This window comes from Zalophus californianus, chromosome 8, assembly GCF_009762305.2.
Source record: "Zalophus californianus isolate mZalCal1 chromosome 8, mZalCal1.pri.v2, whole genome shotgun sequence".
Lineage (NCBI taxonomy): Eukaryota > Metazoa > Chordata > Mammalia > Carnivora > Otariidae > Zalophus > Zalophus californianus.
In genome coordinates this window covers 89,460,783-89,486,864 of record NC_045602.1, presented here as the reverse complement: position 1 = coordinate 89,486,864, position 26,082 = coordinate 89,460,783, and the positions used below count along the sequence as shown (strand labels likewise).

Below are 26,082 nucleotides of genomic sequence, written 5' to 3'. Positions count from 1 at the left end.
ACCTCATCCACGTCACCTCCCTAAAACTGCAACCAGATACTCTTCTTGACTTTTTACTTCTGTGTAAGAACCATTAAAAAAAAAAACAAAACAAAAAAACAAGGCGCCTGGCTGGCTCAGTCGGTAGACCATGCGACTCTTGATCTTGGGGTGGTGAGTTCAAGCCCCACATTGGGCATAGAGCTTACTTTATAAAAAATAAATAAAAATTAAAGAATAAAAATAAAAAAAAACCCTCAAGATAACATACAGGCACACCTTGTTCTATTGCATTTCAATTTATTGTGCTTCTCTTACCGCATCTTTTATAACTTGAAGGATTGTGGCAACTCTGCATCGAGCAAGTTTGTTGATCCCATATTTCCAACAGCATTTGCTCACTTTATGTCTGTCACATGTTGGTAATTCTCATAATATTGCAAACTTTATTATTACATTGTTCCCATGATCTGTGATCAGTGATTATAACTTGCTGAAAGCTCAGATGATGGTTGGCATTTTGTAGCAATATTTCTTAATTAAGGTATTGTGGGGTTTTTGTTTTGTTTTTTTTTTTATTTTTTAGATATTTTATTTATTAGAGCAAGAGAGGGAACACAAGCAGGGGGAGTGGGAGAGGGAGAAGCTGGCTTCCCACTGAGCAGGGAGCCCAATGCGGGACTCGATCCCCATGACCTGAGCCGAAGGCAGACGCTTAATGACTGAGCCACCCAGATGCCCAAGGTACTGTTTTTTAGACATAATGCTGTTGGACACTTAATAGGACTACAATGTAATGTAAATGTAACTTTCATTTGCACTGGGAAACCAAAATATTCATTTGACTCTATTGCTATATTCGCCTTATTTCGGTGGTTTGGAGTCAAACCTGCAATATCTCTGAGGTATGCCTGTACTTAGGGTTGCTTGTTAAATTTGAAGAAGAAAGGGGCACCTGGGGCACCTGGGTGGCTCAGTCAGTTAAGTGTCCGACTCTTGGTTTTGGCTCTGGTCGTGATCTCATGGTTGTGAGATCGAGCCCCAAGTTGGGTTCTGAGCTTTGTGCAGCCTCTGCTTAGGATTCTCTCTCCCTCTGCCCCTCCCACTACATGTGTGTGTGCTTTCTCTTTCCCTCTCTAAAATAAATAAATAGACCTTTTTAAAAAAATTGAAGAAGGGCTTTCGTCTGAATTTTAATTTATAATTCTTCATTCACTGCTTACCAAATTAATTCCATTGCAACCCCACCAAATGCTTCTACTCAAAGATGGTTAGATCTGTGGGACTACTTTTAGTTTTATTTGTGGGATTCTTTTTTGTGTATTTACTGATTTTGGATGCTACTAGGTGCAGTTTTTGAAAAATAAGCTGCTTTATGGAAGGCCTAGCAGAAAAGCAGTGTCTTCCAGTGGTGTATCCAGGCACTCCTGCAGCAAAGGCAGCCCAGTCTCTGGTACCCACTAATTTGTGGTGTCATTTTCCAAGCAATGGGCTCCAGTGATTCTTTTTTTTTTTTTTTAATGACTTTATTGAGATACCAAGTGGTTTTTAATATATTTACAAAGTTAGACAGCTATTACCATTGTCTATTTCCAGAACACTTCCATCACCCCCCAAAAAAGTCCCGCATGGATTTGCAGTCACACCCTAGTGCCTGACAACCACTGATCTACCTGCTGTTTGGCTGTTCTAGACATTTTCTGTGAATGGAACCATACACTACAGGAGCTTCTTTGACTCCACGTGTATGTGAGGTTCACCCATGTTGCAGCACGCAGTGGGACTTCATTCCTTTTTATTCTTACATTCGGGTGATTCTTAACGTCTTTTTACCTAAATGCATTTTTCGGAGTTCGTTTCTTTAAGGGTCCAACGTTAATTTTTGAACATGAGGCCTTGACCAGAACTGGAAATCTTTGCCCTGTAGGCAGGCTGTGGTTTATTTCAGCTCCAGGCAGTACTGTCTGGACAGTGTGGTCCGTGTGGGCTGAGGGCCTGTCTCCCCAGCGCCCCCTGCAAGAGCTGCCCTCACTGCTGGCCCCTTTCCAGGTGGAGGAGGCCGATGACTGGCTGCGCTACGGCAACCCCTGGGAGAAGGCCCGGCCAGAGTACATGCTGCCTGTGCACTTCTATGGGAGGGTGGAGCATAGCCCGGAGGGCGTCAAGTGGCTGGACACCCAGGTAGGTACCCCGGCACCCCCGGGGAGTTGTGGGGCTGCCACAGTTCATTGTCACATCGGCTTCCCTTCGAGAGTGGGACATGTGCTGTTTCCCAGACAACCTGACTCTAGGTGAAAGCCTGGGAGGCTTTGTCCTCATACACCTGCTTCTTACACGTTGTCGGGAGCCACCCAGACAGTGAGAAAAGGCTCCGTGGGAAGCCCCAGACTTTGCACTTTAACAGGGGCTTGTGTCGGAGTTGATACCAGCCGGCGTTGGACGGCTAGCAGGACAGTGTGGTGGCAGGGGCAGGGCACTGATTCCCTGGGGGACATGGATAGCCCCCCAGCATGTCCAGAGAGCAGGCGCTTGATGCATGCACTCAGCACACACCACAGGCCTTAGTGGTGTCTCCCAGGTGTCACCCACCACTACTGAGCCGTCAGAGCCCTGGGCAGTGTGGTAAGCTGGATGGATGTCCCAGAACAGGGCACGGGCATTGACAAGGGGACCAGGACAAGAGCACGGACAGTCTAGTCCAGGCTCGGGGATGACAGTGCACATCTGGGTGGTCTTAGGGTACAGAGGGAGGAGGCAGGAGAGCCTTCATGGGGGCATAGCTCTAATGAACAAGATTCAGTCGTCTGGATGTGGGGAGGTGAGCCCGGGAGACTGGGGAAGTGCCAGGCATGGAAACCAGGTTTTCTGCAGCATAAGTTTTAAACAGGGTGCATAGGCTAAAGCTAGCTGGAGCCATGTTATGGAGGCCTAAAATGCCATAATAAGTTGTATTTAATTTGAAAGAACAGAGAAGGGGTCAGTTATCCCAGTGCATGTGCTTGTAGAAGATGAGCATATCATGTATGTAGGGAAGCACAGAGACCATGGGGGCATTTCAGGAAGAGTGTGGTGGGGGCCTTAACCTGGAGGGCTGGCCCTGGAGAGGGAAGGAGGGGTGGTTAGGGATGCTTTGCAGGGCTTGTCACTGGCTTAGACAAGGCTGTGGGAAGCAGGAGGCAGGGAAGGGGGGGGAGGGGAGGGGAGGGGAAAGGCGATACTGAGGCTCTAGCGATGCTATCATGCAGTCCTTTTGGCTGTAAGAGTGGATTTCATCTCTTAAAGCCACATAGTGGAACCTGTATGAGACCCCACAGGCATGCCTGAGTGTGAAAAGCCCCATTGGAGGGTCTGAGGGTTGGAAGTGACCTTGAGGCTTGTGCGTATCTTCCCGTTCTTGCTAAGAGAAAAGCAGATACTTGTGGACAGAGGGGAGTGGGGGGGTGGGGTTGGCAGGCTCTGTGGGTAGAGAGCAGGCCCTGCATTTTCTGTTGTGAGTAGAGTGTGGGCTGGTTTGGTTTCTCTGAGGGTTAGAGGTCAAGGCCTTCTGCAGACATTGGGAAACAGAATCAGAAATAGAAGCCATCCGTGGAGAAGTTCGCTGAGTCCTGGAATTGCACAAGCAGGGTCGAGCCAGAAGAGGGACAGTGTGGAGGGCAGAGGACAAGGGCCCCAGGAGCTGTGGCCACTAACAGCATAAGCGAGGTTGACACAGTGGCCCCTTGAGCAGCTGAGTGGGAAGAGTTCTTAATGCCAACGTTGAAGGAGGTAAATCTAGAGAAGACAGATGTGACCTCAGGAGTGTGGTCAGGACCTTCCCTGTGGGGCCACCACAGGTGCTCCTGGCCTGGGCTGCCCTGGCACAGGGCGAGTGGCAGGCGTCTGGGGCCAAAGGAGAACAGCCAGAGGGCAAGCAGTTTGGCCACCAGCAGGCAGCAGAATGTTGCTGGTGGGATGAGGAGGCTGGGCCCAGGGACTGTGTCTCTGGCTGACTGGATCGGACCATCTCTCCTTGGCCAGGTGGTGCTGGCCATGCCCTACGACACCCCGGTGCCTGGCTACAGGAACAACACCGTCAACACTATGAGGCTGTGGTCCGCCAAGGCACCCAACGACTTCAAGCTCCATGACTGTGCGTTCTGCCCCTCTTGTCTCTTTTGGGTGGCTTCCCCCAAACTTGCCCCGTGCAGCTCCTGTCCTGTCTGCACTGTCCCTGCTGCAGAGACCACAAGGCTCCCTCTGCGGAGGGCAGAGGGCAGGCTCCTTAGAGCACTGGGGCCTCCCAGGGAGCACCCACAGGCAAAGCCAGTGCTCCTGGGACCCTGCACCTTCAGGAAGGAGCAAGGGGCCTGGGGCCCTATAGGGTGTGTGAGGGCGCAGTGAAACCGTGGCTCTGGGGGCATCTCTTGTTTAGGAATGCCCCTCACATGGTTCAGGGAAGTGAGGGAGAAATTGTGGGCAGAGGGCACATGAGGAGTCAAGGAAAGGCACACGGGTCCTGACCTTACCATCTCTGCACACAGTTAATGTGGGTGGCTACATCGAGGCAGTCCTGGACAGGAACCTGGCCGAGAACATCTCCAGAGTCCTCTATCCAAATGATAATGTGAGTAGCTCACATGGTTGGTTCTCATCTGCTAGGAAAGTGCATGGGGAGGCTGGGGCTCTCTAGAAGGACCACACTTCTCAGGTGAGACCACGTAAGTGGCCACCAGTGACCCTCATGTGGCTCCTTGGAGTGAGGATGGCGCTGCATGCTTGATGAAGCCCCACAAGTCCAAGTGCGCCTGTTAGCATCTTCCCCTTGCCCTCTCCCTAAGGGGATGCTTCGGGAGGCTCGTGGGCTCTTCTCACACGTCTACAGTCTGAGGGCTGGCTCCAGGCTGACTCTCTAGGGGGCCACATGCAGGGCAACGTGTGGGGGATGTGCGAGCTTGTCAGACCTCACATGCAGCCGGCTTCTCTTCTGCCACGTGATGCCGCTTCCCCGAGAGTTGTGTGACCCATTTCTCAAGTGGGGACAGCAGTCCCTGTTTGTCAGTGATGCCTTGAGACATATGCCAGTCATGGTTTGAAAAGCTTTTAGTATGTGCCACCACCCACTAGATGGAGTCACAACCACAGTCTCCATTGCCACCAAATTTAGTGTCCACTGGCTTTGTTACTATTGCCAGACAAGAGCCCTTGGAATTTGCCTGAGTGGGTTGTGTGTTTTCTATTTAATCAGAGTAGTGTGTGCACATTAGTAGCAAAGGGCATTGGTGCTGAGAGGCTCACAGCCAAACCCACCCTGTCCTCACTTCCCCCGCCACGAACACTGACACTTTGGAGCTTTTGCTTCTGAGTGGCTCTGGCTGTTAAGGAACGAGACCTGCATGCCTGGTGTCCTCACACAGGGCAGTGTGGCCCTGTGCTGGTTGCCTTCCTGTCTGAAGATCACATGCAGGGTAGGCCATCGTCACCTAATGACTCTGCCCCTGAGCTGCAGTTACCTGACTGGGGCCCGGGGTGGTGGGGATAGAGGCTTCAGCACTGTGCTGGGCCCCACAGGCTCCCATTCTAGTGCACACGTGTGCCTCTGCAGCCCCCGAGCGGGATCCCTCGGCCTGCTGCCCTTCTTGGGTCCTGGGTTGGGGGGGGGGGTCCCTCGAGGGCCTGCGGCGGCCCTACTGGCTGCTGTTGGTGCTAGCACTGTCCCTGTCTGCAGTTCTTCGAGGGGAAGGAGCTCCGCCTGAAGCAGGAGTACTTTGTGGTGGCTGCCACCCTCCAGGACATCATTCGCCGCTTTAAGTCCTCCAAGTTCGGCTGCCGGGACCCAGTGAGAACCTGTTTCGAGACGTTCCCAGACAAGGTTGGTTTGTAGATGGGTCTTGAACCCAGTGCAGAAAGGCAGGACGTTCCCAGGCTTGGTTTCTTCTTCAAGGCTGGGCCTTGGGTAGGTAGGGGGATGGGCAGGACAGCAGCCCTCCCTTATCCTGGTCTCCTTGTCATCGGGGGCTGGGCTCCTCCTCCCTGACTAGTGCCATACAAGGCGTCCTTAGGAGCAGCAAGGGACAACTGTAAAAGGTTCCCGTGGGCAAATCGTGATGCATTTGGCAGGCTGGGTTCCGTGATTTTAAATAAGGCCAACATATCCTCGTTGGGAGGAACATCCTGGATCGGGGAGCTGTGGAGAGCATGAGGAGGGCCTTGGAGGCGGCTGAAGGTCCTGCTGAGGAGCCCGCCTATGGGGTCTTCCTGGCCCCTCCCTGTGGCCCTGCGGTACTCCCTGCTCCTTGGCTGCTTGTCATGCTGGGCTCAGCACCTCTGCCATGCCTCCAGCTCCCGTTGTCGGCCCTATGGACCAGGCTCCTTGGGGTGGGCGGCTGAGGACCCGCACTCTGTACACACTGACCATGCTGGCACCCATCAGGCAAGCGGGTTGAGGGGGTTTGCCCTGTGTAAACTGCAGGTTGCCATCCAGCTGAACGACACCCACCCAGCCCTTGCCATCCCTGAGCTCATGCGGATACTGGTGGACGTGGAGAAAGTGGACTGGGACAAGGTGAGCACCGAAGGCTGGGGACACAGGGTGACGGTGTCCCCACAGTCGGGCATGTGGGGTGACGGTGTCCCCACAGTCGGGCATGTGGGGTGACGGTGTCCCCACAGTCACGGGCACGTGGGGTGACGGTGTCCCCGCAGTCAGGCACGTGGGGTGACGGTGTCCCCACGGTCACGGGCATGTGGGGTGACGGTGTCCCCGCAGACCTGGGCACGTGGGGTGACGGTGTCCCCGCAGACCTGGGCACGTGGGGTGACGGTGTCCCCACAGTCGGGCACGTGGGGTGACGGTGTCCCTGCAGACCTGGGCACGTGGGGTGACGGTGTCCCCGCAGTCACGGGCACGTGGGGTGACGGTGTCCCCGCAGACCTGGGCACGTGGGGTGACGGTGTCCCCGCAGACCTGGGCACATGGGGTGATGGTATCCCCTTCACCTTCAGGCCTGTCCCAACAACAGTGGTGAGTACTGAATGCCCCTAGGATGCTGAGGACGGCCTTTCCCCTGTCGCCTGGGGGGAAAGGGACATTGTACCTGAGAAGACAGAGCTGTGGGGAGGAGGACATTCCCGGAGTGGGTCTGGGGTTTCTCCCAAGGGACCAGGACACCATGGGTGGGGCAATGGTGCAAAGGCACACAAGAATAATTTTCTAGAAGACAGGAAAAGGATCCTGACACTTCTTAGAGCTTCTCACATACATTTTTCTCATCTTAGAATTGTGACAAAACCCCCAGAAGTATTAAGTATAAAGAAACACATTGTTTACATTTTTATAAGTTTGTTCTGACTCATTTGGTCCTAGATACTTGTATAGATTTTCTTAATCTAGTTTAAATCAACATGTAAAACTGTAGAACAACTTTTACATCGTTTTGTAGAACCCAGAGCTCCTCTCTGGTTTGGGGTGCCCTTCCAGGTGGGGCTGGTCGCGCCCCCCCCCCCCCCCCCCCCCCCCGCCCCATGGTCCCGTCCGCTCCTGTCCAGTGGAGGGAGGTCACACAGGTTCTCAGTGTTCTTGGACTAGGTGTGAGATCAGTTGGGTGGAAATAAAGTAGAAAATTGGTGTTCTGCTTTGTTCACCAATAAAAAATAGTTTACAGAAGAAAAGTGAGTCAGTGAATGATGCCAGGTGGTGAGGTAAGCGTTACTCATATATGTGTGTGTGCTCTGTCAGGACGTAGAATGTACGTGGTCATGTCTGAAATGTGGAGGGCATGGGGCTCACTTGTAGGTTTTGAGGTTCCAGACAGGCCCCAGAGAGCAGAGATGTACAGCTAGCCGACTGGGCCCCTTTCTGGTGGGATCCGAGCATCTCCCTTTGATCCTGGACTTGCCCCTTGCTTAGGCATCTGGTAGAAGAACTGTTTCTAAACAAAACACATTGGAATGTTCTAGGCCTGGGAAATCACAAAGAAGACCTGTGCATACACCAACCACACCGTGTTACCCGAGGCCTTAGAGCGCTGGCCTGTGTCCATGTTTGAGAAGCTCCTGCCACGGCACCTGGAGATCATCTATGCCATCAACCAGAGGCACCTGGATGTGAGCAGCAGGGATGTGGGTGGGAGCTTGGGGGTGCTGTATGACCACCCCTCTTGTCGTGATCAGGGATAGAGGTGGAGGGCCCTCCTGTCCTCCACATGGAATCATCTGGCCTGGAACAGGTGCCTGATTTCTTGAATAGCCTCTGCCTAGCAGAGGACTTTGGGGTCCAGTGGCTGTCACCCGGCAGAAGTGATGCCTAGTCCCCACACCTAGAGCTCTGCAGTGTATGTGGGAGTCATAAATTCAGGTCTTTTTAAAACATTCCCATTCCTGAGTGGGGCTCAGATGTGTCTGTTCCTGAAATGTCTTTGTCCTGGGACATCATAGTGGCATTTGGGTGATTTGGAAACAAAGCAGCATTTGTCTTTGTTACCTGCAGAGAGGAGAATGGTGCATGAAAAGGGCAACTTAGAATCCAGATGTGTTTGTAGTTCTTTTTTTTTTTTTAAGATTTTTTTATTAATTTGAGAGAGAGCACGAGTGAGGGAGGGACAGAGGGGGAGAGAGAGGAGCAGACTCCCCATTGAGCGTGGAGCCCGACTGGGGCTCAACACTGGGCTCGATCCCAGGACCCCAGGATCACAACCTGAGCCGAAGGCAGACACTTAACTTACTGAGTCAGCCAGGCGCCCCTGTAGTTCAGTTTTTTAACCTTCCGTTGAAAAAGTAGTCGTTCCCAACTGGTCAGACTGTGGCTAGACCCTGCCTAGGCCAGGAAGGCAGCACTCTCGTCTTGTCCTTGTGAGTCCCGTGGCACACCTCAGCACCAAGGTCCTCCGACTGTCTGCCCGCAGGACAGGTTTGCCTCCAGCCAGCACAGGCCATTCCCTGGGCGGTGCAGCATGGAGGAGCTTCCTCCTGCACTCGCTGCTCTGGGAGGTGCGTCCCGGGAGCTCAAATGCATGTCTGGGCTGCAGCAACCCCAGGATTTCCTTGGAGGAGCTGGAATCTCCCCTGGGGGCCCCTGGGCCTCCTGCTCACGGCTCTCTGTCTTGGCAACAGCACGTGGCCGCCCTGTTCCCCGGAGACGTGGACCGCCTGCGGAGGATGTCTGTGATTGAGGAAGGGGACTGCAAGCGGATTAACATGGCCCACCTGTGTGTGATCGGGTCCCATGCTGTCAACGGCGTGGCGAGGATCCACTCGGAGATTGTGAAGCAGTCAGTGTGAGTGGGGCCAGCATTTGCCCTGAGCTGACTCCGGATCTGCCTCTGGGACTGTTAGCAGCCATACGCACGGTGGCTGGGGCCTGCTGCCCTCGTGCGCACTGACTGAACTGCTCAGGGCACAGCCGTCGGGGGCTCCAACTCAGCGGGTGGTGTTGAGGTGCTGAGCCTTCTTGTCACCAGTGCCCTCCTCTTTTCTGGCTCTCTCCTGGAGCCATCTGCTGCTGACCAAGCGCCGGAGTGCCGCACTTGGGGACAGGTGTCCCATGCCTAGACAGCATGGAGGTTAGGGCCGGAAGAGCCAGGGCTCATCAGCGAGAGGAAGGAGGAATCCTTAGGTCAGATTTCGTGCTCCCCCTCCATCTCTTGGTGGGACATGATCTTGGAACTCCTTCCCTCCATCCTCATCCCAGATGTGTGTGGAGCACCTCCGTGAGTACCAGGTAGACCCCACACTGGGTCTGTCCGTGTGGAGGCTTCTGTGTTCCTAGTGCCGGCCCGAGGGCTTTGTGTGTAATAGTCTTTAGTCCCTGCATCAAGCCTGTCAGTGGGGTGTGTCCCCATTTTACAGATGAGGAAACTAAACCTCGGTTTTCAAGCTCTACAGCCTGTACTCTCTCCAATGTCATGGTCACCGTGGAAGATGGCCGGGTTCCACCCCGTGTGGTGAGCGCTCTGTGGCCGAATGTGTAGTGCTTTGAAAAGCACCCGTGCCCACCGTTGTCAAGGCGTGCACTAACACTGATGCTCTGTGCTCTTTAGAAAACAGAACAGAAAAACTGAGCGTCGTGATCTTCCGGGGGATTTCCTTATGTTCTTTTGCTCACCTTATTCAAAACACAGGGCTTATGATACCTGCCTGTTTTCTGTTTCAGCTTTAAGGACTTTTATGAGCTGGAGCCAGAGAAGTTCCAGAATAAGACAAATGGCATCACACCCCGACGGTGGCTGCTGCTGTGTAACCCGGGGCTGGCCGGCACCATCGCAGAGGTGAGACCCGCTGCCTCCGAGTCCCCAGGGAGCTGTGGGCACAGTTAGAGCCTCAGCTGTTGCCCAAAGCCCTCAGGCCCTTCGCCAGCAGGTGCAGAGTGGGGAGTGATTGCTCCTTTGTGTGTTGATCAGCAGTGGCTCCAGGCTGGGGACATGTGGGGTCAGACGTGGGAGTGCTGGGCCAGGCTGAGCCGTCAGCGGCCCCAGCGGCCCCAGCGGCTTGTGCAGGAGTTTCAGAAGTGAGGTCCTGGGCTTCGGGAAGGACTGGGGTGGGGGCCACCCGGCTGAGCAGCAGCCATAGGCCCACTGATGAGGTTTGGTGAGGCAGAGACACGGTGTTAAACTGATTGTTCATGTGCTCGTGCAGGAAGCAAGGAAGGGATGGGTGCTTTTACGCCCCGGGTGCTGTGCTAGCTGGGAAATCACAAAGAAGACCTGTGCCCGGGTGGTGCCTGGTGAGGGCCTACCATGGCGACACTGCCTGTCTGGGCTGCGTGTGTCAGGGAAGCCTTCCCTGGAAAAGGGACAGCAGAGCACAGATCCGAAGTGCTAACAGGAGGGAGCCAGGAGCACAGACTCTCTGCTCCTTTGGTGAGGGGCATGGCCCCCCGGGAGCTGGAAGGCCAGCAGGACTCAGTGCCTGGTGAGTCAGGCAGAGGGAGGACAGGCCGGGAGTTTTCCTCGTGATTCTAAGTTAGCAACAGGGAGACTTAGCGGGGTACTTGATGAGAGGTGCGTTCAGACCGACTGCCCTGCTGTAGTGCAGAGAGGTCTGGACCAGGAAGTGGCTGGAGGGTGCAGGGCCTTGGGAATGGGTGAGGAGCTGCTAGGCCATGGTTGGCTCCCAGGCTTGGGACGTGTCTGTGAAGGGGACAAGGGAGGCTTGCATGATTGCTGTGGATGTTTGAACTTGACCAGACTGCGACTGCGACGTCCTGGTTGGGAGCAAACCCAAGCCTGTTTGAGAGGGAGCCCGGGGTGGGCTGCCCATGGTTGTTGGTTGTGGCCATGGTGTGGGGGTGTTTTTGATAGCTGGGGGTTGTTGAGAGAGAAGCAGGCCTGGGGCCAAGCTGGAGCAGATCCAGGGAGGAAAGCAGAGGCAGGGATGACAAAATGGGAGGACGGTCTCCAGGAAGATGGGTCTCACAGAGAACAGAAACCATGTGTCCCTTTACAATTCTACAGAAAATTGGGGAGGGTTTCCTGACTGACCTGAGCCAACTGAAGAAGCTGTTGCCATTGGTTGATGACGAGGCACTCATCAGGGATGTGGCCAAGGTCAAGCAGGTAGGCCCAGTGTGGGATAGCCGTCCTGCATTATCTGGGTGTCAGACCCAGCGGCCGCCTAGTCCATCCACCCCGCTCAGTCCTCAGGTCACCAGCAGGTGGGCAGGCAGGTGCAGACCCCAGAGCAGCCCAAGTATGCATTGCCCCAAGTTCTGCAGGAAGAGCTCATCCACAGGAGGTGCGCTGAAAGTCCATCCAGGCCTGGCGTCCCTGCACGTGGCATGCTGCTTGGTTGCGTGAGAGCATCTCCCCCCAGCCCTAGTTGCGAGGGCAGCTAGCCTTGCAGGCAGACAGGCCGGGGCCCCTGGAGCCCTCCAAACCTGACAGGTGGCCACCATGACCAAGAACACGGCCCCTCCCCAGCCTGCCTGTCTGCTGGGCTGCCACATGGTCTTAGGGCCCAGAAAGAGTCCTTCATCTTGAGTTTTCTCTCCCTGCCTGCCCCCATCTGTTTCCTTTGACACCACACTCACAACTCCCGTTTGTTTTACTTGCCTTAACCCTTCTGCTTCTGTGTAGGTTTGCTTTTTGGTCTAGTTTCCGGTTTATTTTCTGCCACTCCGGGTGTGTGCCCACCTTCAGCACCCCGCTCCCCCATCCCCCATCCTCAGAAGGCCTCCTGGAGCCCCTGCCCTGCTGCATGGCTGGAAGGCCGGAGCCGTAGTCAGACCTTGGGGACGCTGGGGTTCGACCGTCCTTGTCCTTGTTTCTTCCCAGGAAAACAAGCTGAAGTTCTCTGCCTTCCTGGAGAAGGAGCATAAGGTGAAAATCAACCCTTCCTCCATGTTCGACGTGCACGTAAAGAGGATCCACGAGTACAAGCGGCAGCTGCTGAACTGCCTGCATATCATCACCCTGTACAACCGTGAGTGTGCCCAGGGCCCTCGCCGCGGCGCCTCAGGGACTCGGGCTGCGCGACGGCTCGGTTTAGTGTTGAGTTCGAACTGTTATTCGTTAGACTTGTCGTGAGTTATTTGGAAAGATTTTACCTGTTAGACATTTAAAGTATATTTACCAAAAATAAAATATTTTTGGTAAATTATACATGTGCCTTAAACTGCTTAAGCAGTGTTCAGTTGTGGGAGCAAACATGAATCAAAGAGCCCCTAAAAGTAAATATGAATATTTGCTAGGTTTATAAATATAATAAAGCCTTAAGGAAAAACTTAGATTTTAGAATTTTGTAATTTAATACAGTGACTCTTAATTTTGAAAACCAAGGAACCACTAATATTCTACTCAGGACACAGAGGTCCTCGTAAGACTCGGTCAGGTGGAGGAAGCCACTCACTTGTGAGACAGTTAAGTAACAGGACAGACGACGTTCATGGTTGAGTGTTTCTGATGCTCCTGGCGCCGATCCTCTAGGAAAGGCCCCCCACTGCGGCGCGTGCGTGCGTGCGTGCGTGCGTGCGTGCGTGCGTCCGTCCGTCCGTCCGTCCGAAGGAGGCGCTCCACAGTGCCTCCCTGGCCAGAAACCGCAGTTCACGGAGACCGCGTCTTGTTTTCTTTGCCATGGTTTTCTTCTGTGGTTGTGATTTTCTGCCTTTTCTTTGTCCCTGGCCCCCGGGGGGAGCACCCCGTCAGTCCCCTGTCTGTGAGCAACTGTGACGTCACTGCCCTTCCGCCTGCCCGTCCCAGTCAGTCTGCTTGGGCCCGTGGGCTCCCCAGTGCGCGCGCCTCTGGCCTTGCTAGCTGCCCGGGCCGTCCTGCGAGCCCAGCTCTTCCGCCAGGCAGGCCTCCGGGGCTTGTGCCATCCCCCCGGCAGCTCCCCGGCCGGCGCAGGTGCGCTTTCTCCCTGGTCACAGCGGACCGCTGGCCGCTCCCCGCCTCGGCACGACCACGCTCGGTGCCCACCACCAGGCTTTCTGTGAAGCCGTCCTGCTCTGCCCTTCCCCCCGGGCTTCCCGCCGCTTCACGGCAGCCGCGCGCATGAGCTGTGAGTTCTTGCTTGTTCAGAACACATGGGACTGTTTGCAGGTGATGTTCTTGGCTTCACTTTCTTTCCTCGAGCATCTTGGAGATCCATCCTGCACTGTCCGGAGTAGGGGGGCGGGAGGCATTGGCATGTCGTGTTGTCCTGAGGGCCTGTGCTGATGTCACTGGGCTGGGTCTTGGTGCTGAACGTTGTGGGTCAGTTTTCTCCGGAAGCTCAGGGCATCCCGAATGCATTCACTGAGGTCTTGTATTATTTTTAGGAAGATGTCTTGAAGTGTATTTAAGTGTCACTGTTTTGGTTTTCCCCGCCCAGACTCCAGCGAGCTGTGTGCTGGCTTCCTTCTACCTATCTTCTTCTTGTCTCTTTTCTCTCCGAACATTTCCAAAGATCTTTCCTCTTCTGCTGTGTTGTCTGCTTTTCTCGTTTCCATCCTCTGTGTGTGTGGGTCCTTTTTCTGTCTCGCCTCCCTCTTGGCGTCCTTTCGCTCCCGTGTCCTGCCCTCCCCCCGGGACCTCAGTTTCGGCTCTGCAGACTCTTCCGAGCTGGCGGCCCCCCCAGGTTGGAGATTCTTACAGGGAGGCCGGTTCCGCTTTTTGTCTATAGCAAAGCCATGTCCGGATTTGCCTGAACTGCACTGCCTGGGGCTACCAGCAGGGGCTTCATGGAGCCCAGCGCAGCCGTGGCCCCTGTCTGTGTGGCCGTGGCCCCTGTGTCTCTCCAAGCCCAGGCTGGCTCAGGAGGCCACCCACCCTGGCCCCCTGATTTCTGCCCTGGGGGCTCTGCCCCAGGATGGGAGACCCTCCAAGCGGTTTCCCTCAAGGAGAGGTACAGGTGAGGTCTGTCTTCCTGGCCGCAGCAGCGCTCCTTCCTGGCCCCCAGGACGCCAGCCCTTCTGACAGCATCTCTGGAGAGGCTGGGTCCCAGGACACCTTGCCCTCGCAGCCCTATCCCCCACCCACCCTGTGATCTGGCACAACTTGCACAGTGACCTGGAGTTTGTGTGTTTTTCCTCTTTTTCCTCTTTCTGGGTTTTGGTGAAAATGTTTGTGTTTTATTTTTTCCTCTTTTCCCTGTTCGGTCTGATTTCTAGAAGTGGGAAATTTCAGAACTAAGGGACAGCCATATTCTTGGTAGGACCTGAAGTCAGTTGTTAAAGCTTCAGCCACGATTCTTACTGCTCTGGTCGGTTCCTGACCTCTGGTGAATGTGGTGGAGGGCTGCCTCACCCCTTTGTAGATCCCCTCCAGCACCTCCCCATACACACTGACATTAAGAGCCAGGGGCCTGGCGAGGACCCCCTCAGTCTGCTGGGGCTGCAGGTAAGCCGGCCGCTATACCTTGACCCTTGCGCTACCCCCTGTGCAAGAGAGCTTCAGGAGAGCTTCTCACCTCTGGTCACAGCGAGGGTAGGGGGAAACTTGGGGTCTCATCTGACACCCCTCAATGGTTGACGGTACCATTACCATGATCCCAGGGTCCCCTTTTTTCCAAGTATCCATCATGTGCAAGGGCCTTGACAGCCAGTGACTAGACCCAAGCCAGCCCCTTGCTTTGGGCTGTTTTGGAAACAGAGGTGCAGCTTTTCCTGTGAGCCTTTTGGAAGAGTTTGTTCTGGCCTCCTTCCTCACCAAAGTGGGATATAAATGCAGAATCTAGGGGCTTGTCCAGTGGCTGCACCCTGCTCCGTGTGTCAGGATTGATCTTTGGGGATTCTGATCACCACACTGTGTCCCAAAGCGGGGGTTTATCTGGCTTTAGTGACTTATTTGAATCTCTTGTTTGTCTTGCAGGAATAAAGAAGGACCCAGCCAAGGCCTTTGTGCCCAGGACTGTCATGATCGGGGGCAAGGTGAGGTGATGTCCTCTTTGCTCCTTGCTTGATATTTACCCTGAATGCACAAACCACCATGCTTTTTGTCCGTGCAGACTGTGACCCCACTGGAGCACCGGCCCCCCAGTGGGCTGGACACCGCGGTGGCTCAGAGCCAGCATGCGCACGGACTGCCAGAGGCCCTCTCCTCTGCTTCTCCAGCTGTGCTTGTGGACTGAGTTGGTTCAGTGTCCATCAGCGCAGCAATAGGAGGGAGCTGAAGGGGACCCCTGCCTGCCAGGCACGTGACAGTGGGGGTCCCCAGCCCCAGCGGGCTTGCTGGCCCTCCATCTGATGGGGCAGTGCCCTTTCTTACATAGCCACCACCCTTCCACACCTGTGCCCAGCTCTCAGGTCCCAGCAGGCTGCCCACTCACTCCCCTGCACTCGTGTGCTGAGTGGACATAGATGGCTGGTTGCTTCATCAGCCGGATGTGCACCTGCTGGGAGCTCAGCCTAGCTTTCTTTCATTTTATTCATGACGGTGCATGCTTTTGGACATGTGATCATGGAGTCCCAGTGTGTTGCCATTACTCCTTGATGGGTCTCCTCTTCGTGCTCCGTGCTCTAGGACCTGTGTCCCCACCTCTCCCACTTTTCCCCAAGAGCCTCAGCGTCATCTGAGAGCATGAGGAACACTGTGGGGCAAGCTTCTCTATGGGGGGCTATGGGGCGGAGCCCAGGCACTGTCTGCCCCACCAGCTCAAGCACACATGAGGGTGGGTGGGAAGTATGAGCACCTGCCTGGGGCCAGTGAGCCTCAGCCAGCAGCTCAGCGCCTGTCGGTTCCTTTGTCAGTATCCCAGGGTGCATTTCTTAGAGGTACGGGCTTTCAAACAGTTCTTTAAATGTTCACTATTAAAATTTTTCAGTCTAGAGAATAGTAGAAAGCATGGGAGTAATATCTATACACCTATCCCAGACTCCTACAGGACCATTTCAAAGTCAATTCCAGACATAGTATCACTTCACCTCTAAATACTTGACACACATTCCCAATGATGTTTTCCTCCCAAACCGCTACAGAAACAGACTCTTTTTAACACCACTACACGATTCCGTCTTCCCACGTAGATAGTAAAGTTACAAATGTCTGGAGCAGTTTGTTTGACTCTGGACCCTGGCAAGGGTCTCCCCTGGCAATTGCTTGCTGTCTGCTGCATCTTGTCATCGGTAGAGCTTCCCCCCATGCTTGCCTCTTCCCCCTCCCTGCAACTGATTTGTTACAGAGATTGGGTTGTGTGTCTTCCAGATATCTGGCATGTTCTAGTATGTTCCTTAGTTCCCTGTGTTTCTTGTAAGTTGGTAGTCTAAAAGTCCTCCTTTTATCTTCTCATTTCTGAAGAACTAACTACAGTCGGAGACAAGTCTGAGGCTGCCAGGCTTCAGCACAGGCTGATGCGGCCGTTGGGAGAGGCTGTCTGCCAGACTGCATGCAGGACAGGCAGGGAGGCCACTTGGCCAGGCGTGACTTCAGCAATCCAGCACGGGGCCCCAGGACCCTCTTGAGGACCCTGCGCTGCCCTGAGCACAGGTGTGTTCATACTGAACTTGCCCTCCGTCTCCAGGCGGCCCCCGGTTACCACATGGCGAAGATGATCATCAAGCTGGTCACATCCATCGGCAGTGTCGTCAACCACGATCCAATTGTGGGCGACAAGCTCAAAGTGATCTTCCTGGAAAACTACCGAGTGTCTTTGGCTGAGAAAGGTAGGCCCAGGGTGGCCATGTTAGGAAAGCCCACCCCTGCCTGGCTGCGATATGGGTGGTCATTGCTGGTGGGGCAGATGAACTCTGCCCTGGACAGCAGGCTCTCCCAGCTGGAGGGGGCCTTCTTCTAGCAGTGAAAGGCTTTGGGGAAGCGCTCTGCCCATCACCAAGTGCAGAGAATTACTCTCAACCTCAGACTTCCTTTGTCTCTGTACTTTCTCACTTCTGCCTGTGACCTCGTTCCTCCCACTTCCTCTGCTCCCCGGCTTTCATTTCTGCTCCTAGAGCTTACTCTTGCTGGCAGGATAGGCTACCAGGTCGGCCTCCTCCCTCCCTTCTCCCATCCCCAGAGGATGCTTCTGCTCTCACCACCGATGTGCTCTCAGGGGCATTACCAATTTCTGATCTGGGCCGGCACCTGCCTCTTCTGTCCTTTCCAAGGGCAGCTTAGGGCCTGACATTGCGACCCTTGTTGAGAGGTCCATCTCGGGCTGTTCCTCTAAGGGTGTATGCCGCCATCTGGAGAAGTTCCTGCAGCCAAATGTGCCTTGGAGCTGGGCGGGGCTTTCTAAACTGGCCCCTTCTGGAGGTCCTGGCAGGAACCAAGAGATGGGAAGCCTGAGCCTGGCATCCTGGCTCTGAGTAGTAGGTACTTCTGTAGCTCAGACTAGCTGCTGCCTTCTGCCCTGAGTCACTGAGTAATGCTGTGCAGGCTGACTCGCTCTCCTCTCCCGCCAGCTCGGCCAGCTCATCAGACCGTCTCTGGTCCCTCGGCTGTCACAGACCGTATGTGGTTCAGGGTCAGTACTATGGTTAGTTCTTCACTGAGCTTCTGACACGTCTTTGTCAAGCCCTTTGCCGCCTGGAACCTCCCCCTCCTCACTGTTATTTGGGGCCGGCTGGCTCCTGGACATCTTTAGAACGACTTGGGGTGCCTGGTCTAGGACATCAGAGCTGGGGGTCTGGGTCCCGCAAGTGCCCCCCTCCCCCAGCTAGCTCCGTGTAGAGCTGCATGGGGGCTGGGGATGTCCGTATCTCTTTACCCTGGCTCCTTGTGCTGGACCTTGAAGAAGGGCTGGACTCTGCTCTTTGCTGACCCCGAGTGCCAGCCACTGGGCTGGGGAAGCAGCATCAGCTCCATGGACAAGATGAGGATGTGGGGGCAGGGATGCCAAGGCAGGGTAGGAAGATGTAGCTTTCCCACCAGCCATGTCTAGGGGGCACAGGGAGCCCACCCTTGGGAGAAGCCTCAGGGCCCTGGCATTTGGGTCATCGTGGTGGCTGGCCATGCCCAGTCTGCATACAGCATAGAGTGACTCGCGTACATGTGAACACAAGAGAATTGCCCCACCTTTGTAGTTCTCTGGTTCCATGAGTCTAGATTCCTCTTGAAGTGCTTGAAGGAGCCTTACAGGCTGATGGCATGAGACACAACTCCTGTCGGGATGAAAGGGAATGATAACACCAAAAGCCAGAACCAGGGGCCCCGAGACTATGGCTGGGCCTGGTCCCTGGAAGGTTCCAGAATAAAGGTCTTTTTTGACCTGGGGTCTTCTCAGGAGTTACCCTCTTGGCCTTAGGCTGCTCTGGATCAGGAAGGGAAGCCCTTACAGGCCAGCAGGGTGGGCTGCAGGGCTCAGGCCCATCCTGGACTGAGCAGGAGGTGGTGCCTACTCTGGGAGCACCAGCCATGGGCTGGAGGAGGGCGTGTGGTGTCCCTACACAGTTCCCAATGGCTCTCACGCTGTGAGCAGCCTGTGGTGACGTACCTTATCGCCCATCTGCTTGCAGTGATCCCCGCAGCAGACCTGTCCCAGCAGATCTCCACTGCAGGCACCGAGGCCTCGGGCACAGGCAACATGAAGTTCATGCTCAATGGGGCCCTCACCATTGGTACCATGGATGGAGCCAACGTAGAGATGGCTGAGGAAGCTGGGGCTGAGAACCTCTTCATCTTTGGCATGCGTGTGGAGGATGTCGAGGCCCTGGACCGGAAAGGGTGTGTGTCCCTCCCTGTGCCATCAGGGCACTGCTCAGAGCATTGAGGGGTGGGAGAGCTGAGAGCACTCCGGGAGCCAGGCCCATGCTTGCTGGGGTGATGCCCGCCTGGTGGCTGGGGGTGGCTTTGGGCATGTTGGCCGAGCCCGCTCCTGTCCTGAGCCAGGGGTGGTCTCAGACCAGGGGTGTGCCCGGGACAAACGCCCCGCCACTCACCCCGGAGGCTGACACTCGGCCCCACCTCCCCACAGGTACAATGCCAGAGAATACTATGACCGCCTGCCCGAGCTAAAGCAGGCCGTGGACCAGATCAGCAGCGGCTTCTTCTCTCCCAAGGAACCAGACTGCTTCAGGGACATGGTCAACATGCTGCTGAACCACGACAGGTTCGTTCTCATGTCCCTCCCCACTGGCCAGTCAGACACATGGGTTTTCCTGGTGGGCCAAAGACTACACTTTGGGGGTCACCCTGGGCCATGATGAGACTTGCTCCCTACTCCAGCCCATGGGCAGAGTCTCTGGCCGCCAACCAGGGCCTGCAGGGGCCTTTGGAGGTGCTTGCCTGCTGGGGGGCCCTGTGGTAGGGGTTGCCGGCTCCATGGTCCAGCCCCAGGCCCCCCCAGCACTGGCTGACTACCCCGAAGGGCTTGACAGGCAGAAGGCGGTTTCCTATGGGGCTGGTCGGAGGTGATTCCTGATCCTGTCTTCCCCAGGGAGAATGGGAGTGTGGGCAGGATGCCCCAGAAACCTCTGGGAGGCAGGGCAGGGTGGGGGCACTGTGCCTCCACAGCCAAAGTCCCACAGTCCCAACTGAGGCAAATGTTGGCCGATGGTGACACCAAGTGATTCAAGTGGAATTAATTTGAGACAAATTACGTTGTAATTAATGTTTTATTACAACACATGGACACGGAATAACATCCATGTTTCCGGAAGCACTAATTTATAGCAGGTGAGCACCGCTACTTGTCTTTTCATGACATTTCTTTGCTCTGCCCTGTTGGTAAGAGCTGAATCCGGTCAGTGCTAAGAACTGACCTCTGTCCCGCTCTGAGCTGCTGTTGGGTTGCTTTCATCTGTTGCTCGCTGGTGGGTGTTGGGGGCCGGTGTCAGACCAGAGCGCGGCGCCACTCAGCACAGGGCGGGGAGCTTGGCCCTGGCTCAGACTGGGATCAAGGAAACATTGTTCACGGGTTCATGAATGGTCTCTGTGCCTCAGCCATGAATAGAAATGCAGTTCCCTGTTCATAAATCCTACAGTGTTGTCCACAGCATCCTTCCCCTAGATCTCCAGTTCTCGCCCAGTTGGGCTCCAGGAAGGGATGGCCAGGCAGAGCCTCCCTGTCAGCCTGTGCCCCTTCTCTGGCAGGAAGCTCCTCAGCCTGTGCCGTTTGGCCCCCCCTGCGTGGGGAGGGTGTCTTGTAAACAACTACTTCTTGAAAGGGCTGAAAACAAGGTTTTTGTAGAATAGTATCCCCAGGACAGAAGTATTGCTCCTAGAGCCACCTCTGTGGCCAGGTAGACTCTGTCATCCCAAAGCATAAGGACCTGGATGGCCGGGGCCTGGTGACCTCTGACTCACCACCTGCCACAATGGCCTAGCCCCCTGTCTCCCGTTTCAGGTTCAAGGTGTTTGCAGATTATGAAGCGTACGTGGCATGCCAGGCCCAGGTGGACCAGCTGTACCGGGTATGGTTCTAGGGCCCGGGGGTGGCCCTGGCAGGGGAGCAGCAGGGGACATCTATGAGGTCCAGTCCTGGGAGGTCACCGTTCACCTTGTGGCCCTGGGCAGGGTGGCTGGGGGCTCGGTGGGCTAAGTTGCATCATGGGCATGGGCTGTTCAGGGCTTCTTAATCATCTTCCACTCAGACGGTCTCCGTTGTCCTGCTGTCCCGTGGTGAGGCTGGTGCCTTGTGACCCCTTGGGCCCAGGCCGCTCTCCACACTGGCATGTTTCCGCACAGCCCCTGAGCAGGACAGGAGTTTCCTTTCTGCGGACAGCAGAGGTGATGGGCTGTGCCCTCCTCCTCCCGTGGTCTGAGCCTCAAAGCGGGTGTGATCGGGAGGGTGTGGGGAGCGGGTGCGAGCCAGGAAGACTTGTGTGTGCACACAGAAAGCCTGTGTTTAAAAGTGAGAATTAGAGTACTTCCTTGGAAAGGTGCAAGGTGCAAGCTTCCATGTTAAGTAGAGTGAGGCACCCACAGCTGTAGGGACTCGCCTTTCTAGGGCCAGACCACTGTAGTCAGCTCTCTACTCCTTGGTAAAGGTGGACAAGAGAGGACCCCTGATCCCAGTTTCTGTGTGGAGCATGTGTCCCTGAGGGAGTGGGCATGTCCATGTGGGGCCTCGTAGGAAGACCCAGGGCCTGAGTTTGAGGGGGTGCAGGAGGGTGTCCCTTGGTACCCACTTCCCTCCCCTTGCTGGGGTTTTCCAGACTCCCAGGCTTTGTGTCTCACCGGGGGTGGCAGTGGGAGAGGATTCTGGCTGTGGTGGCGTGAGTCTGCAGTGGTGGGTCCGATGGATTCTTCCCTAGGTTCTTGGATGAGGCCTGTGGGATTTGTGTTTCTGATGTGTTGTGGTCCTGGCTCCCATCCCCCACCTTTAGGGAAGCTGTCTGCCCTTGGGGGACCCGTGAAAGAACAGGTGTGCCTGGGGCACTAAGTGACCTGGCAGGGCTCTGGGGGGGCACCTTTGCTCCCCTGACGTGGGCCTCAGCAGAGTCTGCCCTTTCGGGGAGGCCCCTCTTGATGCTGGCTTAGTGTGGGGGTAGTTGCCAGGCTCTGGGGGAAGCCGTGGATGGGGGACCACTTGGCCATTTTCCCTGGATCCACTTGGCGAGTACTTACCTGGTGGTGTTTCTTTGTAAGGTGGGCTGTGCCACAGAGTGCTTGGCACATTTTGCGTCCCACGGTCTTCTCAGGCTTCTCACCCCCGTACCTAGTCATTTGGTAGCTTTTCTGGTCGGTGAGGGCCCATTTCAGTGAGCTGTTGACTGCAATTTCGTCTTTGATCATCAGGCTGGCCCAGAGGCTGAGAACCCATCTGGGAACAGTCCTGAAGTCCTGGAAGTGCAAGCTGTCTTGCCTGGTACCTAAGATTACTCAACCTCTTCTTCCCTCTGCAGAACCCCAGGGAGTGGACCAAGAAGGTCATCAGGAACATCGCCTGCTCGGGCAAGTTCTCCAGTGACCGGACCATCACAGAGTACGCCCGGGACATCTGGGGCGTGGAGCCCTCTGACCTGCAGATCCCGCCCCCCAACCTCCCCAGGGATTAGGCACCCTGGCAATGGTCTGCTGTTTCTGGAGGGCCATGGGGATTGTGCTGGTGGCTTGGGGTGGGCAAGGAAGGAAAAGCTCAAAAAGGGAGACGCTCCCCGGTTTCCTGCAGGAAAGCAGAGCTTGCAGCCCTGCCCAGGGCAGCTGGCTCCGCAGCTTTAGCTCACCTGCCCCAAGGAGGTGGGGAAGGTGGAGCCACCAGATGGGCTCCTCTGAGACCTTGCACGCACCTTGCAGTGAGCTTGTTTTTAGTTTTGAGCCTCTGGATTCTGGGGTCTGGGCAGGTAGCTGTGGCGAAGCCTGGGGAACTGTGTTTTCTGCACCACATGTGCTGGCCTGCTGCATGGACTCCCAGCCTCCTGGCTGTGCTAGTACTCCGGCCAAGCCTGCCGCTGCTGAGTGGGTGCTCTGGCCCAGGGTTTCCAGACTGATCAGATAAAGGGGCCCTAGGATGACTCAGGGGGACATGAGGAGGATACCTGTGCCCGACATCTAGGGGTCCTTGGCTAGGACAAGGCTGACTGATGCAGTTAGCTTGGTTTTGCTTTTTCAAGAGGATAATCAGCTTTCCCAGGGAAATGAAAGTAGCTGAAGCCTTTTCTTGTTTTAGCAACTAAAAATTGTACTTTTGAAGTTTTGTGCTGGGGAGGCAATGCTGGGATGTATTGCCAAGCCCTCGGGAGCCCAGGGTGGGGCGCTGCCTTGGCTGGAGAGGCCAAGTGCCCCTGCCATGTCCTGGGGCCTGCCTCTCTTCTCTCTCCATTTCCACCAGTGTGACCGCCTTGGAAAGGACTGAGCAGGCCCAGAGAGCCCACTTTCCACTCGGCCTGGATGGCAGGCTGGTGGCGGGAAGGGTGGGTGAGCCTCTCTCAGCTGAGAGAGCCAGGGAGCAGGCTGGTGCGCTTCACCACGGGCTTAATGGAGACACGGGGGACAGCACCCTTCCAGAGGCTCTGTCTCTTTGCATGCTGGATCTGGATGGCACAGGGCTCTGCCCTCACCCTGGGTCCTGATGGCTCACAGAATCAGGCCATGGAGGATTTGCTCATGTGCGCACTTCACCAGAGCTGTGTGGAGGTCTGCTGGGGAGGCCCACGTTCTGAGGCTGTGGTCATACCCCCACCACCTTCCGCTACCCCATTTCTTAGGCTGTGTGTGACCATCACTGTGCCACTTGCTGTTACTGCCTTGTGTGAGAAACCAATTAAACCTTCCTGCCTGTGCTTGGTTGAGCTGGCCTATGTTTCATTCTGTGCCGAGGGAAGGGTGCGGGCTGGGTCCCAGGGGCAGGCCTCAGACCCTCTCTCGTAAGGGCCCATCACTCTGGGATTAAGGACAGACCAGCGAGTGGGACTTAGCGTATGTGTGCTTGAACCACTAGCTCGTAAAAGAATCATCACATCTGTTGTTGTATACACTGTCATCTGGGTGTCAGCATTGTTGGTGCAAATTGCACCTGTCCTACACCAGCCAGTCCTGGCCCTTGGGCATGGAATGCCCTGGGGACCAGAGCATCGCCCCCTAAATTGTGTCGCTACAGGCTGAATCGAAAGCCAGGAGGGACATGAACTTGGGGCTGTTACCCGAAAAGTTGAGAACTGCAGGACACCGGAGCACCGTGGGCCCTGCTGGTCTTCGGTGGGGGCCGGGGGTGGGGGGGAGGGCGCTGAGCAGCTCCCAGGACACCCGTGCTTCCAGGAAACACATAGTAACTGCAGAATTTATAGCAGTGCATGTCTCGATCTGTTCCCCCCCTCCAAGGACTGGTTTTGTAATCAGCAGAGGTCTGTCCTAGCCCACAGTTTAAGCTAGTTAATAATCTAAGAAGCCAGCAGGTGGGGGCATCTGGACCTGATTAGCCAACCCGATGGCCCAGCAGCTCACCAGCCCCTTCAGTGCCTTCTCCTCTTCAGTCTGCTTCAGTCTGCTTATCAGACACCTATCAATCAAAATACCAACAGCCTGTATTTTACTTCCTATCCTATCTCACCCCCCAATAAGGACCTGCGGCAGCTCACACAACATTGAAACAAGATGACAAACTGACCTCAGGAGAGTCGGTTCACGTTTCAACCCATTTAAGAAAGGCATGGTTTCCCTGATGTGAGAATCACTGTAGGCAGGTTGAAGATGCCTCAGAAATGAGGAGGTGTCCCCTGCTTTGGCATCTGGACCCCCTAGCCTGCCCACAGCTGCTACGAGAGACCACAGACCTTGAAGAACAGGCAGGCCGGTGAATGAAGCCCTCTGTACACCCCAGGGAATTTCTGAGCTGCCACGACAGGAAAGTCCCTGAGCCTTAGGACTTGGGAGAAGTCCAGCCATCAGGAGAGAAGTGGGTCCCGGGTGGGTTTGCATCCTCTGTTGTGCGTCACGCCTCTGTACCTGCGCCGCCGGGGGCAGACAGTCCTCTGGGGGGGCAGCTTGAAACCCCCTTTATTAAACCATGCACCTTCTCACTCTTGGGTTACTTAGCTGGGATCCAAGAATCTGACCCTTCACCAGCACTGGGGCCGATGAGAAGCAGGATCTTTAGAGGGTGCCAAGTGGGGGCAGCAGAAGGGTAGGGAAGGTGAGGGGGGGTAGAAGTAGTGCAGGGGAGACTGATTTGACAAAAAGCTGAAAAACACAAGAGCCCCCCGCCCCCACCCAGTGAGTGAACGAGGTGGTGCTCATGGGCTAGAACTAGAGACCCCACACTCCAGTGCCCTATGTCCTTCCATGAACTCATGCCAGGGGCTCACTTGGGGTCTATGGGTGAAACCCCAGAGCCTGCCGACCAATACCAGCATCCAGCAAGCTTGCTACAGCGTGAGGTTGAAGGGGGCCTGTATTTTAGGAATATGCCCTCTGTCCCATCTGGAGAAGTGGTCCCCCCCCTTGAACACACCTTCTCCTGGGATGACGCCCCTCCTTGCACGGGCCTCCACATCTGGAAAGGAGGAGGAAAGGAAGGCCCAGGATCCCTCCTTAGAGAGCTGCCCCTCCTCCCATAGGCTGGGCTCTGAGCATGGCCTGGGGGCAGCTGGAGGTGTCACTGAGAACATAGCAGATAGACCACCACCACGAATTTATTCTTAAATAAATGCTCAGTCTAAGGCCAGGTTAGGCAGACAGGTGGGCAGAAAGTGGAGGAAGTGCAGGTCACGGGCACCTCCCCCGCTGTGAGCAGTGGGGGCCCGCTCGGGGAGGCAGGGACTGCCAAGGTAGGCAAGCAGGGTGCTCCGGGTGCAAAGGGCTGACGGAACCATTACAGTCCATTCTGCGTGTGCCGGGAAGGGACAGAAGAACCGATATGGCCACAGTCTCACCGGTGGTGCTGGAAAGCTCAGTGTGGTCCCGAGACCCCACGCCTCCTGCCCCGGGCTCCCCATGCCCAGCTCAGCAAGCGTGGGATCGGCCAGCCACCAGCTGGCCTGCTCTGTCACTGTCTTCCCAACAAGAGCTCGGGTTGAGTGGCAACAAAGGGGAGAGGGGATCCCATGCCTGCAACCTGTGTTTTCCACAGAGATCCAAGCTCCCAGCCACCCAAGGCAGGTGCCCCAGGTCTGCCGGGCCTCCTCCGCCTGCCCCAGCTGGCATCCAAGTCCTCTCTCCGGGGGCACTGAAAACACTGGCAGCCCTGGGCCCCAGGGTGCCAGGCTGGCCGGAGCAAAGGGGAGGAGGGCAGAGGTCTTCATGCTCCTTCAGGCAGCAAGACTCAGTGCTGGCGCCCAGGTTCTGACTTCCCCAGGAATTCCCTAGACGAGATGAGCACAGACATCAACCAAACCCTGAGCAT

The 26,082-nt window shown here is 55.7% G+C and overlaps 2 protein-coding genes across 6 annotated transcripts in view; one reads left to right on the top strand and one right to left on the bottom strand.

The window, feature by feature from the left end:
• Positions 1–23,524, top strand: part of PYGB (glycogen phosphorylase B) — a 55,021-nt gene extending 31,497 nt beyond the window's left edge. The window contains exons 5-20 of one of the 2 annotated variants that reach the window (XM_027622800.2): positions 2,029–2,160; positions 3,997–4,108; positions 4,500–4,582; positions 5,684–5,827; positions 6,428–6,520; positions 7,915–8,061; positions 9,067–9,230; positions 10,106–10,220; positions 11,406–11,507; positions 12,225–12,372; positions 15,237–15,295; positions 16,885–17,026; positions 18,818–19,025; positions 19,276–19,410; positions 20,647–20,713; positions 22,148–23,524. In XM_027622800.2, the coding sequence (XP_027478601.1) occupies positions 2,029–2,160; positions 3,997–4,108; positions 4,500–4,582; positions 5,684–5,827; positions 6,428–6,520; positions 7,915–8,061; positions 9,067–9,230; positions 10,106–10,220; positions 11,406–11,507; positions 12,225–12,372; positions 15,237–15,295; positions 16,885–17,026; positions 18,818–19,025; positions 19,276–19,410; positions 20,647–20,713; positions 22,148–22,300 (2,004 nt within the window). In that variant the 3' untranslated portion in view covers positions 22,301–23,524. The remainder of the gene's footprint in view (positions 1–2,028; positions 2,161–3,996; positions 4,109–4,499; positions 4,583–5,683; positions 5,828–6,427; positions 6,521–7,914; positions 8,062–9,066; positions 9,231–10,105; positions 10,221–11,405; positions 11,508–12,224; positions 12,373–15,236; positions 15,296–16,884; positions 17,027–18,817; positions 19,026–19,275; positions 19,411–20,646; positions 20,714–22,147) is intronic. The other variant, XM_027622799.2, reaches the window with a different exon arrangement.
• Positions 23,525–23,658: 134 nt separating this feature from the next.
• ABHD12 (abhydrolase domain containing 12, lysophospholipase) overlaps positions 23,659–26,082 on the bottom strand; it is a 98,515-nt gene continuing 96,091 nt past the window's right edge. For all 4 annotated transcript variants that reach the window (XM_027622805.2, XM_027622803.2, XM_027622806.2 and 1 more), the window contains exon 13: positions 23,659–26,041. In XM_027622805.2, coding sequence (XP_027478606.1) covers positions 26,002–26,041 — 40 coding nt within the window. In that variant the 3' untranslated portion in view covers positions 23,659–26,001. The remainder of the gene's footprint in view (positions 26,042–26,082) is intronic.